Genomic DNA, 17,234 nt, shown 5'->3' with positions numbered 1-17,234 from the left:
CACACACTGCACAACAGGAGAGCCCGACCACACATCCCGTACAATCACACCACACACTGCACAACAGGAGAACCCAACCACACATCCCGTACAATCACACCACACACTGCACAACAGGAGATCCCGACCACACATCCCATACAATCACACCACACACTGCACAACAGGAGATCCCGACCACACATCCCGTACAATCACACCACACACTGCACAACAGGAGATCCCGACCACACATCCCATACAATCACACCACACACTGCACAACAGATTCCGATCACACATCCCGTACAATCACACCACACACTGCACAACAGGAGATACCGAACCACACATCCCGTACAATCACACCACACACTACACAACAGGAGATCCCGACCACACATCCCGTACAATCACACCACACACTGCACAACAGGAGATCCCGACCACACATCCCATACAATCACACCACACACTGCACAACAGGAGATCCCGACCACACATCCCATACAATCACACCACACACTGCACAACAGGAGATCCCGACCACACATACCGTACAATCACACCACACACTGCACAACAGGAGATCCCGACCACACATCCCATACAATCACACCACACACTGCACAACAGGAGATCCCGACCACACATCCCGTACAATCACACCACACACTGCACAACAGGAGATCCCGACCACACATCCCGTACAATCACACCACACACTGCACAACAGAAGATCCTGACCACACCTCCCGTACAATCACACCACACACTGCACAACAGGAGATCCCGACCACACATCCCGTACAATCACACCACACACCGCACAACAGGAGATCCCGACCACACCTCCCGTACAATCACACCACACACTGCACAACAGGAGAGCCCGACCACACATCCCGTACAATCACACCACACACTGCACAACAGGAGATCCCGACCACACATCCCATACAATCACACCACACACTGCACAACAGGAGATCCCGACCACACATCCCGTACAATTACACCACACAACAAGAGATCCCGACCACACATCCCGTACAATCACACCACACACTGCACAACAGGAGAACCCGACCACACATCCCGTACAATCACACCACACACTGCACAACAGGAGATCCCGACCACACATCCCGTACAATCACACCACACACTGCACAACGGGAGATCCCGACCACACATCCCGTACAATCACACCACACACTGCACAACGGGAGATCCCGACCACACATCCCGTACAATCACACACCACACTGCACAACAGGAGATCCCGACCACACATCCCGTACAATCACACCACACACTGCACAACAGGAGATCCCGACCACACATCCCGTACAATCACACCACACACTGCACAACAGGAGATTCTGACCACACATCCCGTACAATCACACCACACACTGCACAACAGGAGATCCCGACCACACATCCCATACAATCACACCACACACTGCACAACAGGAGATCCCGACCACACATCCCGTACAATCACACCACACAACAGGAGATCCCGACCACACATCCCGTACAATCACACTACACACTGCACAACAGGAGATCCCGACCACACCTCCCGTACAATCACACCACACACTGCACAACAGGAGATCCCGACCACACATCCCGTACAATCACACCACACACTGCACAACAGGAGAGCCCGACCACACATCCCATACAATCACACCACACACTGCACAACAGGAGATCCCGATCACACATCCCGTACAATCACACCACACACAGCACAACAGGAGATCCCGATCACACATCCCGTACAATCACACCACACACTGCACAACAGGAGATCCCGATCACACATCCCATACAATCACACCACACACTGCACAACAGGAGATCCCGACCACACATCCCATACAATCACACCACACACTGCACAACAGGAGATTCCGATCACACATCCCGTACAATCACACCACACACTGCACAACACGGGATCTCGACCACACATCCCATACAATCACACCACACTGCACAACAGGAGATCCCGACCACACATCCCGTACAATCACACCACACACTGCACAACAGGAGATCCCGACCACACATCCCGTACAATCACACCACACACTGCACAACAGGAGATTTCGATCACACATCCCGTACAATCACACCACACTGCACAACAGGAGATCCCGACCACACCTCCCGTACAATCATACTACACACTGCACAACAGGAGATTCCGATCACACATCCCGTACAATCACACCACACACTGCACAACACGGGATCCCGACCACACCTCCCGTACAATCACACCACACTGCACAATGGGAGAGGAGGTGTGGCCAGCATGTGGACATTACCTGCAGGGTGTGCCGGATCCAGAGCCACAGAGCCCATATCTCTGTGCAGCCTCTCCAGCTGCTCCTGCTGCTCCTTCCGCTTCTCCTCCTCCTGGGAATGAGAGACACCGGTCAGAGGAAACCTGATTGCACTATACACCTACACCCCAACTTACAGACTCCACCCCCTCCCCAGACGACTCCACCCCTGACCTACAGACTCCACAACTGCCATACAGAAACTGAAAACGCTGGGCCAAGCATGTGACCCAATACCTGTGCGAGGTCAGCAGCTCCACCCATCTCCAGAAGCAGAGAGAGAACTTCATTGCAACATACAGAACCCTCCCATCCTGACAGGTCTTCAGCTAAAGCACTTAGGACGAGAGTGTCAAAATTATACCCTACTGAAAAACATTTTTGATTGTGTATATGTGCCCCAGTAGAGCTAGGTGCAGGTGTTCCCAGTATAGGCTAGGTACGTACAGGTGTCCCCCCAGGATAGGCTAGGTAGGGACAGGTATCCCCCCAGGATAGGCTACATAGGTACTTGGGGGCCACTTGTACCTACCTAGCCTATCCTGGGGGACACCTGCACCTAGCTAGCCTATCCTGGGGGACACCTGCACCTAGCTAGCCTATCCTGGGGGACAACTGTACCTACCTAGCCTATCCTGGGGGACACCTGTACCTAGCCAGCCTATACTGGGGGACACCTGTACCTAGCTAGCCTATACTGGGGGACACCTGCACCTACCTAGCTTATCCTGGGGGGCACCTAAACCTACCTAGCCTATCCTGGGGCACACCTGTACCTAGCTAGCCTATCCTGGGGGAAACCTGCACCTACCTAGCCTATCCTGGGGGACACCTGCACCTACCTAGCCTATACTGGGGGATACCTGCACCTACCTAGCCTATACTGGGGGACACCTGCACCTACCTAGCCTATACTGGGGGACACCTGCACCTACCTAGCTTATCCTGGGGGGCACCTAAACCTACCTAGCCTATCCTGGGGCACACCTGTACCTAGCTAGCCTATCCTGGGGGACACCTGCACCTAGCTAGCCTATCCTGGGGGACACCTGCACCTAGCTAGCCTATCCTGGGGGACACCTGCACCTAGCTAGCCTATCCTGGGGGACACCTGCACCTAGCTAGCCTATCCTGGGGGACACCTGTACCTAGCCAGCCTATACTGGGGGACACCTGTACCTAGCTAGCCTATACTGGGGGACACCTGCACCTACCTAGCTTATCCTGGGGGGCACCTAAACCTACCTAGCCTATCCTGGGGCACACCTGTACCTAGCTAGCCTATCCTGGGGGACACCTGCACCTACCTAGCCTATCCTGGGGGACACCTGCACCTACCTAGCCTATACTGGGGGACACCTGCACCTACCTAGCCTATACTGGGGGACACCTGCACCCACCTAGCCTATACTGGGGGATACCTGCACTTACCTAGCCTATACTGGGGGATACCTGCACCTACCTAGCCTATACTGGGGACATATGCACCTACCTAGCCTATCCTGGGGGATGCCTGCACCTACCTAGCCTATACTGGGGGACACCTGCACCTATCTAGCCTATACTGGGGGACACCTGCACCTACCTAGCTTATACTGGGGGACACCTGCACCTACCTAGCCTATCCTGGGGGACACCTAAACCTACCTAGCCTATACTGGGGGATACCTGCACCTACCTAGCTTATCCTGGGGGGCACCTAAACCTACCTAGCCTATCCTGGGGCACACCTGTACCTAGCTAGCCTATCCTGGGGGAAACCTGCACCTACCTAGCCTATCCTGGGGGACACCTGCACCTACCTAGCCTATACTGGGGGACACCTGTACCTACCTAGCCTATCCTGGGGGACACCTAAACTTAGCTACCTATACTGGGGCACTTCTACACCATTAAAAATAATGTTCCTCAGTGGGGTGCAATTTAGCATACAAACTGCCCTGACTGGAAGCTGAAGCTTAGCACCACTCACATGTGGGAGACCGGGGGGGGGGGGGGGGGGGGTGTCTTATAATCGAGTCAGCTTATTCCCGCCCATTGGCGTGCTGATTCCTTGTGTATGGGCAGCTGACAGATCTGTCTCTAATCAGATTGGATCAGAGAGAGATCTGTCTCTTGGTGGAATCTGCCCCTCATCTCTAGGTGTATGGGCCAGCTTTACATTTGTATTAGTGCAGGCTGAGCAGCTGCAGCTCGGAAGTGTAAATCATCAGAGATTTTGGGGAGTCCTTTTGAAATTTAGTTTAGATTTTATGTTTCAAGCTTTTATTAAAAACTCAACATGTACACGAGACCCTCGCCAGACACGGTTTGTAACTTACAGGAAAAAGGTTATGAAAATGAACAAACACTTTTTGCACAGAAATCCAGGAAAAACAACTCTATGCAACACCACCTATTGGGTGCAAATAGAAATACCCCATACAGGGAGTGCAGAATTATTAGGCAAGTGGTATTTTTGAGGAATCATTTTATTATTGAACAACAACCATGTTCTCAATGAACCCAAAAAACTCATTAATACCAAAGCTGAATATGTTTGAAAGTAGTTTTTAGTTTTTTAGTTTTAGCTATTTTAGGGGGATATCTGTGTGTGCAGATGACTATTACTGTGCATAATTATTAGGCAACTTAACAAAAAACAAATATATACCCATTTCAATTATTTATTTTTACCAGTGAAACCAATATAACATCTCAACATTCACAAATATACATTTCTGACATTAAAAAACAAAACAAAAACAAATCAGTGACCAATATAGCCACCTTTCTTTGCAAGGACACTCAAAAGCCTGCCATCCATGGATTCTGTCAGTGTTTTGATCTGTTCACCATCAACATTGCGTGCAGCAGCAACCACAGCCTCCCAGACACTGTTCAGAGAGGTGTACTGTTTTCCCTCCTTGTAAATCTCACATTTTATGATGGACCACAGGTTCTCAATGGGGTGCAGATCAGGTGAACAAGGAGGCCATGTCATTAGTTTTTCTTCTTTTATACCCTTTCTTGCCAGCCACGCTGCGGAGTACTTGGACGCGTGTGATGGAGCATTGTCCTGCATGAAAATCATGTTTTTCTTGAAGGATGCAGACTTCTTCCTGTACCACTGCTTGAAGAAGGTGTCTTCCAGAAACTGGCAGTAGGACTGGGAGTTGAGCTTGACTCCATCCTCAACCCAAAAAGGCCCCACAAGCTCATCTTTGATGATACCAGCCCAAACCAGTACTCCACCTCCACCTTGCTGGCGTCTGAGTCGGACTGGAGCTCTGTGCCCTTTACCAATCCAGCCACGGGCCCATCCATCTGGCCCATCAAGACTCACTCTCATTTCATCAGTCCATAAAACCTTAGAAAAATCAGTCTTGAGATATTTCTTGGCCCAGTCTTGACGTTTCAGCTTGTGTGTCTTGTTCAGTGGTGGTCGTCTTTCAGCCTTTCTTACCTTGGCCATGTCTCTGAGTATTGCACACCTTGTGCTTTTGGGCACTCCAGTAATGTTGCAGCTCTGAAATATGGCCAAACTGGTGGCAAGTGGCATCTTGGCAGCTGCACGCTTGACTTTTCTCAGTTCATGGGCAGTTATTTGGCGCCTTGGTTTTTCCACACGCTTCTTGCGACCCTGTTGACTATTTTGAATGAAACGCTTGATTGTTCGACGATCACGCTTCAGAAGCTTTGCAATTTTAAGAGTGCTGCATCCCTTTGCAAGATATCTCACTATTTTTGACTTTTCTGAGCCTGTCAAGTCGTTCTTTTGACCCATTTTGCCAAAGGAAAGGAAGTTGCCTAATAATTATGCACACCTGATATAGAGTGTTGATGTCATTAGACCACACCCCTTCTCATTACAGAGATGCACATCACCTATTATGCTTAAAGAGACTCTGAAGCGAGAATAAATCTCGCTTCAGAGCTCATAGTTAGCAGGGGCATGTGTGCCCCTGCTAAACCGCCGCTAAACAGGGGTCCCTTCACCCCCAACCCCCCCCCCCCCCCCCCTGCAACACTTGGTCGCAGACTTGGTCGCTCATGGAGGCAGGGCTAACGGCTGCAGCCCTGCCTCTAGTCGCGTCTATCAGCGGCGCATCGCCGCCTCTCCCCCGCCCCTTTCAGTGAAGGAAGACTGAGAGGGGCAGGGGAGAGGCGGAGATACGCGCTGACAGACGCGCGTGGGGCAGGGCTGCGGCGGTAAGCCCTGCCCCAACCAGGAAGCGCTCCCCCGCTGCACCGAGGGGATTTGGGGGTGAAGGGACCCCCTTTTAACGGCGGGATAGCGGCGGTTTAGCAGGGGCACACATGCCCCTGCTATCTATGAGGTCTGAAGCGAGATTTATTCTCGCTTCAGACTCTCTTTAATTGGTAGTAGGCTTTCGAAAGGGTTGCTCGAATGTCCGCGTACACGAGTACGAGTAGTGACGCGTACGAGTCCGAGCTGTCACGAAACGACTCGTCACCGCGGCTCGTTTGAATCGCTAGTTACGTTTCGAAAGACGAGTCCATTCGAATAGCATGAATTGTGTCGGTGGTAGAACCACATTCCCATTCTCTGGTGGTGAGACTGGCAGCAGCAGCAGTTAAAATATATACAGTAGTGGTAATATATACAGATGAGTGTGGCACCCAGGCTGTGGTGCTACCACACTTAGGCCCCGTTCACACTTGCGGTTGTCAGCCAAACGGACCGGATGGCCTGACCGGATCCGGACCGGATCCGGATCGGAACCGTACGGTTCTGATCCGGATCCGATCCGGATCCGGTCAGGTTGCATCAGGTGTTCATCCGGATGCGATCCGGATGCGATCCGGATCCGTTTGGCAAAAGTATCGTAAAAAAAAAAAAAAATGTTGGGGTCTGGGAGGTCAGCAGAAGGGGGACCTGTGGAATCAGGCCCTCTGCTGTTTAGCACTCACCTCCACCTCCAACATGCTGCCAACATCTCCAGCTCGTGCTGCTCCACTCCAAAATGCTTGCCCATGTGTCCCCGATCCAATATCGCCGCAACAATCCGCATAGGAAGTGGGGTAGAACATCCGGATTTTTTGCCAGTGTGTTGTGCGCTCTCCGGTTCTCATTGGTTTCCATTGGCCGGATGGTGCAGTCCGGCTCCGCCCCGGATACGGCTGCCGGAGGAGCCGGACCCAAAAATAGCGCATGTTGGAACGGACACCGGAGTCCGGATCCGGTCCGGCTCCGGTCCGGACGAAACGGACGCATGTGAACCGTGGCATAGACTTACATTGCTATGCCGTGCGTCCGTTTCGTCCGGCCACCATGCGGTGCGGCTCCGGCACGGCTATTCCGGATAGCCACCGCTAATGTGAACCGGGCCTTAGGAGCAGAATCCGGTGAGGAAGGTAAGTAGTCTGGTGGTGAGACTGGCAGCAGCAACAGTTAAAATATATACAGTGGTGGTAATATATACAGATGAGTGTGGCACCCAGGCTGTGGTGCTACCACACTTAGGAGCAGAATCCGGTGATGAAGGTAAGTAGTCTGGTGGTGAGACTGGCAGCAGAGGTACAAATATATACAGTAGCAATATATACAGAAGACGAGTGTGGCACCCTGGTACTACCACAGTGAGCAGCAGAATCCGGTGATGAAGGTATAGAGTCTGGTGGTGAGACTGGCAGCAGAGATAAAAATATATAGTGGCAATATATACAGATGACGAGTGTGACACCCTAGTGGAGGTGCTACCACACTTTGAAGCACCAGCAGCAGGAGTTAGTGGTGGTGTTGAAGGGTGAACAGGTGAACCCAGCCAGTTCATTTCTTACTCCTCCTATCGCCAACAGCAGGGGCCAGAAAATCATCACCCACCCAAGCATGGTTCATCTTAATGAACGTTAGTCTGTCCACCGACTGTGTGGACAGACGAGAACGTTTCTCAGTCACCACTCCACCTGCAGCACTGAAGCTCCTCTCTGAAAGTACGCTTGAAGGAGGGCAGGACAGGAGTTCCAGGGCGTACTGTGCCAGCTCAGTCCAAATACCCAACATCTTCACCCAGTACTCCATGGGGTCCACAGGGGCCTCAGTGTCCAGCCCGCTGAAGGACCCCATATAGTCAGACACCATTCAAGTGAAGCGTTGGTGCTGACTGGTGGAGGATGCTGCTGCTGATGCTCCACGCACCTCCTCTGTAGGCAACTCCACACTGTACATTTGCCTTTTCAGGTTGCGCAGGTCCCCTGGCCGCCTGCTGCTGCTGCTGGGTGCAGGCGCCTGCTGCTGGGTTTGCTGGACAGGTGCAGGGGGGGAGTGCAAGGCTGGGGGAAGGCTTCCTCCAGTCTGCGAACAAGGGCCTGCTGTAATGCCCTTGTTTGTTGTTCTTGGTCTCCCCCCTGCATGAACTGGCCCAGCTTGCCTTTCAGTAGAGGGTCCAGCATCAGGGTGATCCAGATGTCCTCCCTCTTACGCATCTGAACCACCCTGGGGTCTCTGCACAGGCAGCGCAGCATGTGGGCAGCCAGGGGGAAGAGGTTAGCCACAGCAGCCACGTCTGCATCAAAATGGCCAGCTACAACATGCCTGTCCTCCTCCTCTGCCCGTTGTGCCTCTTCCCGCCTGTTCCACCCACGCTCCAATTCTGCTGCGCTTCCTTCCTCCCCCTCATCTGCAGCAAGGTCAGGGACCTCCACCTCCTCCTCTTCCTCCTCACCCTCAGATGTTGACATTTCCTGCTGCAGATCTAGCTGGCCCAGGGCTGCCTTCCCCTGTTCCAGCAGGTCAAAAACTGCCCTGTCCAGCAGGCAGACAAGGGGCACCCACTCGCACAGTGAGGTCTGTTCTCGGCTCACCTCCTCGGTCCCCTGGAGGAATGGAGCCAGAACAAGGGCCACCTGCTGCATCAGACCCCACTGTGCGTTTGTGATGACTTGCAGTGCTGAGGATCCGGGGGAGCACAGCAAGTCACCGATGTACCGATTCACGGCCCTCCGGTGTTTGAGGAGCCGCTCCAACATGCACAGTGTGGAGTTCCACCGAGTCGGTACATCGTTGAGCATGCGGTGTGGTGGCAGGCCCTCTTCCTGCTGCAGAATGGCCAGGCGTGCTGAGGCTGCTGGAGAGCGGCGGAAATGGCGGACTGTGTTCCTTGCCACCTCCAGCAGATCGCCCATCCCCTGGTAGGTGCGCAGGAACCTCTGCACCACCAGGTTCAGGACATGGGCCAAACAGGGGATGTGGTCCAGGTTCCCCTGCTTGATGGCGGCAATCATGTTGGCCCCATTATCGGACACCACCAATCCGACCCTGAGGCCTCGGTTGCTCAACCATCTGCTCTCCTGCTCCCTAAGGGCTTTAAGGACCACGCTGGCCGTGAGCTTCGCAGCACCCATGGCTCTCATCTCCAGCAGCGCTTGGCAAAGGCGGGGCTTCACGCTGCTGTTGTGGAGGCGGGGCCGTTTTGCCAATGTGCACGAGGAAGGAGATGGATCAGAGGAGCCTGCTGCTTCTCCCCTGATCCCGCGTGGTGGCACCACCCACAGTGCTGCTGCTGTGCCCGATGCTGCTGCTGCTGACCCTTCCCCCACTTCCGCCAAGCTCACCCAGTGAGCCGTGAAGGACAGGTAGCGGTCTGTCCCAAAACGGCTCGTCCAGGAGTCCATGGTGATATGGACCCGCTCGCCCACGGCATGATCGAGCGAGCGGGCCACAATGTTCACCACAGACTGGTGCAGTGCTGGGATGGCCGTACAGGAGAAGAAGTGGCGGCTGGGGATGGGCCACTCCGGGGCTGCGCATTGGAGCAGAGCGTGTATATCACTCCCCGGCTGCACAATAGAATAAGGCAGCAGCTGCGAGCACATTGCACGGGCCAGCAACCCGTTCAGCTGCCTGATGCGACGGTGGCTGGGAGGAAGCGCCTTGGTCACACCAGGGAATGTCTCGCTCAGCAGGCTCTGGCGTTTGCCTGCTGCCTGGGAAGCTGAGGAGAGAGCTGTGGAGGGAGAAGATGATGCCTCAGAGCTTTGGCTGCCTTGGAGCTCAGTGGTGGGGAGAGCTCTCGACACAGCACTGGAGGGAGCAGTGCGTGGACGCACTCCTGCTGTTGCTGCTGCTGCTGCTGCTGCTGTTGTTGTTGAAGGCTGACCACGCGCAGCATCCCTCACAGTCAAAAACTGTTCATACAGAGCCCTGTGATCACTCCTCAGATGGGCCTGGAGGCAGGAGGTACCCAACCTCGACGGATTGCGACCACGACTTTTTACCACTTTGCAGTGCTTGCACACTGCCAAGGTCTCGTCAACAGTGGAAACAGTAAAGTGGTTCCATATAGGGGAAGTAAATTGCCCCTTACGGCCGGAAGGGGGTGCCTGCTGCTGCTGCTGCTGTCGCCTCCCACTGCTTTGCAACTGAATTGTGGTGCTGCTGGTTGTGTTGTTGGGGATTGTGGGGGTGGTGGTGGCCGTTGAAGCAGCGGGCTGTGCCTGCTCCAAACTACCACGCCTGTCTGACTCTGGCATTCTGCTGCAAGGCTGCACGACCACAACCTCCTCCTCCTCCTCTTCCTCGCTGTCCTGGGGGGAGAAGCTGGGCACAAATAGTGGGTCCAACACTGGATCATCATCATCATCATAATCCAGGTCGGAATTTTCATGCTCAAAAAGCTCCTCCTGTGACCCTCCAACCACCTCTTCTCTCCCCACATACCCTGCCTCAGGCTCATCCCCAAAGCCCTCCTGATCAACGGGACCCACCATCCCCTCAATTTCATCCACTACTGCTGTCAGAGTACTGGCTGATGCTGGGCTTAACGTCAGCGAGCTGACGTCCATTTCAGGATCGCTGCTGGCCGCTGGGGTGGACATGGCATCAAGCAGTGGCGGGTGTCCGCTGGTGGCCGGGGTGCTGGTCACTGTTGTGGTCCGTCTGGAACCACTGGTGGACTGCTGCATCGCCATCAACTCCACAATAGCCGGTACCTGGCCCTCCTGTATGGCACGGCGAGTCTGGCCAAAAATGGGCGCTATGCGCTGCACCTCTGCGGCCTCCCCCTCAGCCAAACGCAACCTGCTGCTGGCGGAAGCGATGGCACTGCCCCTCCTCCCTCTGCTGCGATGACTGCTGCTGCCCCTGCTTCCAGACATGATCTCACGGCTCACGCAAAGAAAAAAAAAAGGTAAAGGGGTGGGGGGAAACAGCTAGGCCCTATCCTACACTAAGCACAATACAATCACTGAGACACTAACTGACTGACTGCAATGACAAATAACTATACTACCTAGCTAAATATCTATTACAGCAATCAGTTAGTGTACAGTAATGCAGTAAAAACGATCTGTTTTTGACACAGACAGTGATGCCTTTGCTAACTTACTGAACTACAGCGCTGGAGATGCTCTCAGTACTGTAGGAGTCTAGCAAAGACAAGCTGACAACATGGCTGCTGCTGCCTTATATACAGGAGGGGAGGGCACAGGCTCCCCTCCTCTCATTGGTTCTAGTCAGAGGCCTGGGGCCCTCTGATTGGCCCATCGCGTAACGAACGCGTCACGAAACGCGTCACGACTCATGCGTACGAGTTTACGAGTCGTGACGCGTACCCGTCACGAGTGCATGCGAATCATGCACTCGTAAAACTTTGCCGTCACGAGTCCCGAGTACGAGTGCGTAACCGCGTAAAAATGGTCGTAAAACACAGTACTCGTGACACTCGTAACTCGTGACAGCAACCCTGGCTTTCGAGCCTATACAGCTTGGAGTAAGACGACATGCATAAAGAGGATGATGTGGTCAAAATACTCATTTGCCTAATAATTCTGCACTCCCTGTACAGTACAATTACTATTGCCAGTTGGTTAGGGGGACCAGTTGAATCAGTGACTTACCGCAGCTCTGCGCAGACGCTCATATTCTGGCCGGTACTCTCTGTGGACAAAGCAGACAAGGCTATTACCGTATTGATACAGCACCCCTTTATGTAGTGCAAAGGGAACACAGTGTCCCTGTGGGATAAACGGACACAGCATCACACGTGTGGTAGGGTGATGCGCTGCCCCCATGTGGAGTATAAAGGTACGGCAATAACAGATGTGCAGGAATGTAACAGCTCCCCCATGTGGTGTACAGAGGTATGACAATTACACAGATGTGCAAGAATGTAACAGCTCCCCCATGTGGTGTACAGAGGTATGGCAATAACAGATGTGCAGGAATGTAACAGCTCCCCCATGTGGTGTACAGAGGTATGACAATTACACAGATGTGCAAGAATGTAACAGCTCCCCCATGTGGTGTACAGAGGTACGGCAATAACAGATGAACAGGAATGTAACAGCTCCCCATGTGGTGTAGAGGTATGACAATTACACAGATGTGCAAGAATGTAACAGCTCCCCCATGTGGTGTACAGAGGTATGGCAATTACACAGATGTGCAAGAATGTAACAGCTCCCCCATGTGGTGTACAGAGGTATGGCAATAACAGATGTGCAGGAATGTAACAGCTCCCCCATGTGGTGTACAGAGGTATGGCAATTACACAGATGTGCAAGAATGTAACAGCTCCCCCATGTGGTGTACAGAGGTATGACAATTACACAGATGTGCAGGAATGTAACAGCTCCCCCATGTGGTGTACAGAGGTATGACAATTACACAGATGTGCAAGAATGTAACAGCTCCCCCATGTGGTGTACAGAGGTATGGTAATAACAGATGTGCAGGAATGTAACAGCTCCCCATGTGGTGTACAGAGGTATGACAATTACACAGATGTGCAAGAATGTAACAGCTCCCCCATGTGGTGTACAGAGGTACGGCAATAACAGATGTGCAGGAATGTAACAGCTCCCCATGTGGTGTACAGAGGTATGACAATTACACAGATGTGCAGCAATGTAACAGCTCCCCCATGTGGTGTACAGAGGTAAAGCAATTAATAGATGTGCAGGAATGTAACAGCTCCCCCATGTGGTGTATTGAGGTATGGCAATTATGGAGACGCCAATGACAGGTGTGTGTATGAACAATATTATATAGGGCACTATCCTAACATCGGCAGTGCTGCAAGTTTCCCTGCAGGAGCGACCGTATCAATACCACATAATGCACAACACCTGTGCTGGCATGGCCAGAGCAATCAACTTGAGCTGGTGCACCACTGTCCTCCCACCCCCTATAAATATGGGCGGGGTGGAGGCTGGACCAGCCGCACTACCACTGGCTTATGCAGGGCAGGTGACTCACACATGGACATGCAGGGCGGAGCTAGCGATGCGTCAGACACACACCGAGCCCGACCAGGAAGGGACCTGTGGATTTGCCCTGCCATTGGCTCATGCAGGGCGGGTGACGCAGACAAGCAAGGCGGAGCTAGCAGTGCCTCAGACACACCATGCCCGACCAGGAAGGGACCTGTGGATTTGCCCTGCCATTGGCTCATGCAGGGCGGGTGACGCAGACAAGCAAGGCGGAGCTAGCAGTGCCTCAGACACACCATGCCCGACCAGGAAGGGACCTGTGGATTTGCCCTGCCATTGGCTCATGCAGGGCGGGTGACGCAGACAAGCAAGGCGGAGCTAGCAGTGCCTCAGACACACCGAGCCCGACCAGGAAGGGACCTGTGGATTTGCCCTGCCATTGGCTCATGCAGGGCGGGTGACGCAGACAAGCAAGGCGGAGCTAGCAGTGCCTCAGACACACCGAGCCCGACCAGGAAGGGACCTGTGGATTTGCCCTGCCATTGGCTCATGCAGGGCGGGTGACGCAGACAAGCAAGGCGGAGCTAGCAGTGCCTCAGACACACCGAGCCCGACCAGGAAGGGACCTGTGGATTTGACCTAATATTGGCTCATGCAGGGCGGGTGACGCAGACACAGGGCGGAGCTAGCAGCACCTCAGACGCACACTGAGCCCAACCAGGAAGGGATCTGTCCTACCATTGGCTCATGCAGGGTGGGTGATGCAGACAAAGGGCGGAGCTAGCAGCACCTCAGATGCACACTGAGCCCAACCAGGAAGGGATCTGTCCTACCATTGGCTCATGCAGGGTGGGTGATGCAGACAAAGGGCGGAGCTATCAGCACCTCAGACGCACACTGAGCCCAACCAGGAAGGGATCTGTCCTACCATTGGCTCATGCAGGGTGGGTGATGCAGACACAGGTCGGAGCTAGCAGCACCTCATACACACACTGAGCCCGACCAGGAAGGGATCTATCCTGCCATTGGCTCATGCAGGGCGGGTGACGCAGACACGCAAGGCGGAGCTAGCAGTGCCTCAGACACACACCGACCCGACCAGGAAGGGATCTGTGGATTTGCCCTACCATTGGCTCGTGCAGGGTGGGTGATGCAGACAAAGGGCAGAGCTAGCAGTGAGTCAGACACACACACCAAGCCCGACCAGAAGGGACTTGTGGATCTGCCCTACCATTGGCTCATGTATGGCGGGTGATGCAGACACACAGGGTGGAGCTAGCAGCAACTCAGAAACACACTGAGCCCGACCAGGAAGGGACCTGTGGATCTGCCCTACAGGTGAAGTGAGATGGAGGACCACCACCATTCAGGACTGTCGGGAGTTCCATCTCTGACGGCCCCACATATTTAGGCCATCGGAGCAGCAATTTGGGGCGTGAAGGCTGAGTGAATGAGAGTCAGCATGTCGTATGCAAGTGGGGCGAGGACTGGAGCGTTCCTTCTTATGCAATAGGTTTCCCTCTAGTGGACATAGTTGTAGTGCGGCTGATTTGTGTTAGTGGGTGGGGGACAGTGGTGCACTGGCTCATGTTGTGACTGTATTATTGTGCATGTTGCTGATCACTCAGGACCTTCTATAACTCCACTTGGTCCAGTGATGGCCGGACTCTCCCCAGACAGCCAATCACTATACCAGGGAGACCAACACCTCCCCGGACAGCCAATCACTATACCAGGGAAGACCAAAACCTCCCCGGACAGCCCATCACTATACCAGGGAAGACCAACACCTCCCCAGACAGCCCATCACTATACCAGGGAAGACCAACACCTCCCCGGACAGCCCATCACTATACCAGGGAGACCAACACCTCCCCAGACAGCCCATCACTATACCAGGGAAGACCAACACCTCCCCAGACAGCCCATCCCTATACCAGGGAGACCAACACCTCCCCGGACAGCCCATCACTATACCAGGGAGACCAACACCTCCCCAGACAGCCCATCACTATACCAGGGAAGACCAACACCTCCCCAGACAGCCCATCACTATACCAGGGAAGACCAACACCTCCCCAGACAGCCCATCACTATACCAGGGAAGACCAACACCTCCCCGGACAGCCCATCACTATACCAGGGAGACCAACACCTCCCCAGACAGCCCATCACTATACCAGGGAAGACCAACACCTCCCCAGACAGCCCATCCCTATACCAGGGAGACCAACACCTCCCCGGACAGCCCATCACTATACCAGGGAGACCAACACCTCCCCAGACAGCCCATCACTATACCAGGGAAGACCAACACCTCCCCAGACAGCCCATCACTATACCAGGGAGACCAACACCTCCCCAGACAGCCCATCACTATACCAGGGAGACCAACACCTCCCCAGACAGCCCATCACTATACCAGGGAAGACCAACACCTCCCCAGACAGCCCATCACTATACCAGGGAAGACCAACACCTCCCCAGACAGCCCATCACTATACCAGGGAAGACCAACACCTCCCCAGACAGCCCATCACTATACCAGGGAGACCAACACCTCCCCGGACAGCCAATCACTATACCAGGGAGACCAACACCTCCCCGGACAGCCCATCACTATACCAGGGAAGACCAACACCTCCCCAGACAGCCAATCACTATACCAGGGAGACCAACACCTCCCCGGACAGCCCATCACTATACCAGGGAAGACCAACACCTCCCCAGACAGCCCATCCCTATACCAGGGAAGACCAACACCTCCCCAGACAGCCCATCCCTATACCAGGGAAGACCAACACCTCCCCAGACAGCCCATCCCTATACCAGGGAAGACCAACACCTCCCCAGACAGCCCATCCCTATACCAGGGAGACCAACACCTCCCCGGACAGCCCATCACTATACCAGGGAGACCAACACCTCCCCAGACAGCCCATCACTATACCAGGGAAGACCAACACCTCCCCGGACAGCCCATCACTATACCAGGGAAGACCCCAACACCTCCCCGGACAGCCCATCCCTATACCAGGGAAGACCAACACCTCCCCAGACAGCCCATCCCTATACCAGGGAAGACCAACACCTCCCCGGACAGCCCATCACTATACCAGGGAGACCAACACCTCCCCGGACAGCCCATCACTATACCAGGGAGACCAACACCTCCCCAGACAGCCCATCACTATACCAGGGAGACCAACACCTCCCCGGACAGCCAATCACTATACCAGGGAGACCAACACCTCCCCGGACAGCCCATCACTATACCAGGGAAGACCAACACCTCCCCAGACAGCCAATCACTATACCAGGGAGACCAACACCTCCCCGGACAGCCCATCACTATACCAGGGAAGACCAACACCTCCCCAGACAGCCCATCCCTATACCAGGGAAGACCAACACCTCCCCAGACAGCCCATCCCTATACCAGGGAAGACCAACACCTCCCCAGACAGCCCATCCCTATACCAGGGAAGACCAACACCTCCCCAGACAGCCCATCCCTATACCAGGGAGACCAACACCTCCCCGGACAGCCCATCACTATACCAGGGAGACCAACACCTCCCCAGACAGCCCATCACTATACCAGGGAAGACCAACACCTCCCCAGACAGCCCATCCCTATACCAGGGAGACCAACACCTCCCCGGACAGCCCATCACTATACCAGGGAGACCAACACCTCCCCAGACAGCCCATCACTATACCAGGGAAGACCAA

The 17,234-nt window shown here is 54.2% G+C and overlaps 1 protein-coding gene across 1 annotated transcript in view; it reads right to left on the bottom strand.

The window, feature by feature from the left end:
* GPN1 (GPN-loop GTPase 1) overlaps positions 1-17,234 on the bottom strand; it is a 127,144-nt gene that overhangs the window by 40,080 nt on the left and 69,830 nt on the right. Inside the window, exons 11-12 of the mRNA XM_068279816.1 lie at positions 12,186-12,225; positions 2,328-2,418 (exon numbers count right to left, since the gene is read on the bottom strand). Coding sequence (XP_068135917.1) covers positions 2,328-2,418; positions 12,186-12,225 — 131 coding nt within the window. The remainder of the gene's footprint in view (positions 1-2,327; positions 2,419-12,185; positions 12,226-17,234) is intronic.

The sequence above is a fragment of the Hyperolius riggenbachi genome, chromosome 4 (genome assembly GCF_040937935.1).
Source record: "Hyperolius riggenbachi isolate aHypRig1 chromosome 4, aHypRig1.pri, whole genome shotgun sequence".
Lineage (NCBI taxonomy): Eukaryota > Metazoa > Chordata > Amphibia > Anura > Hyperoliidae > Hyperolius > Hyperolius riggenbachi.
Note: the sequence above shows the minus strand (reverse complement) of the source record. Positions and strands in the feature narration are given on the sequence as shown.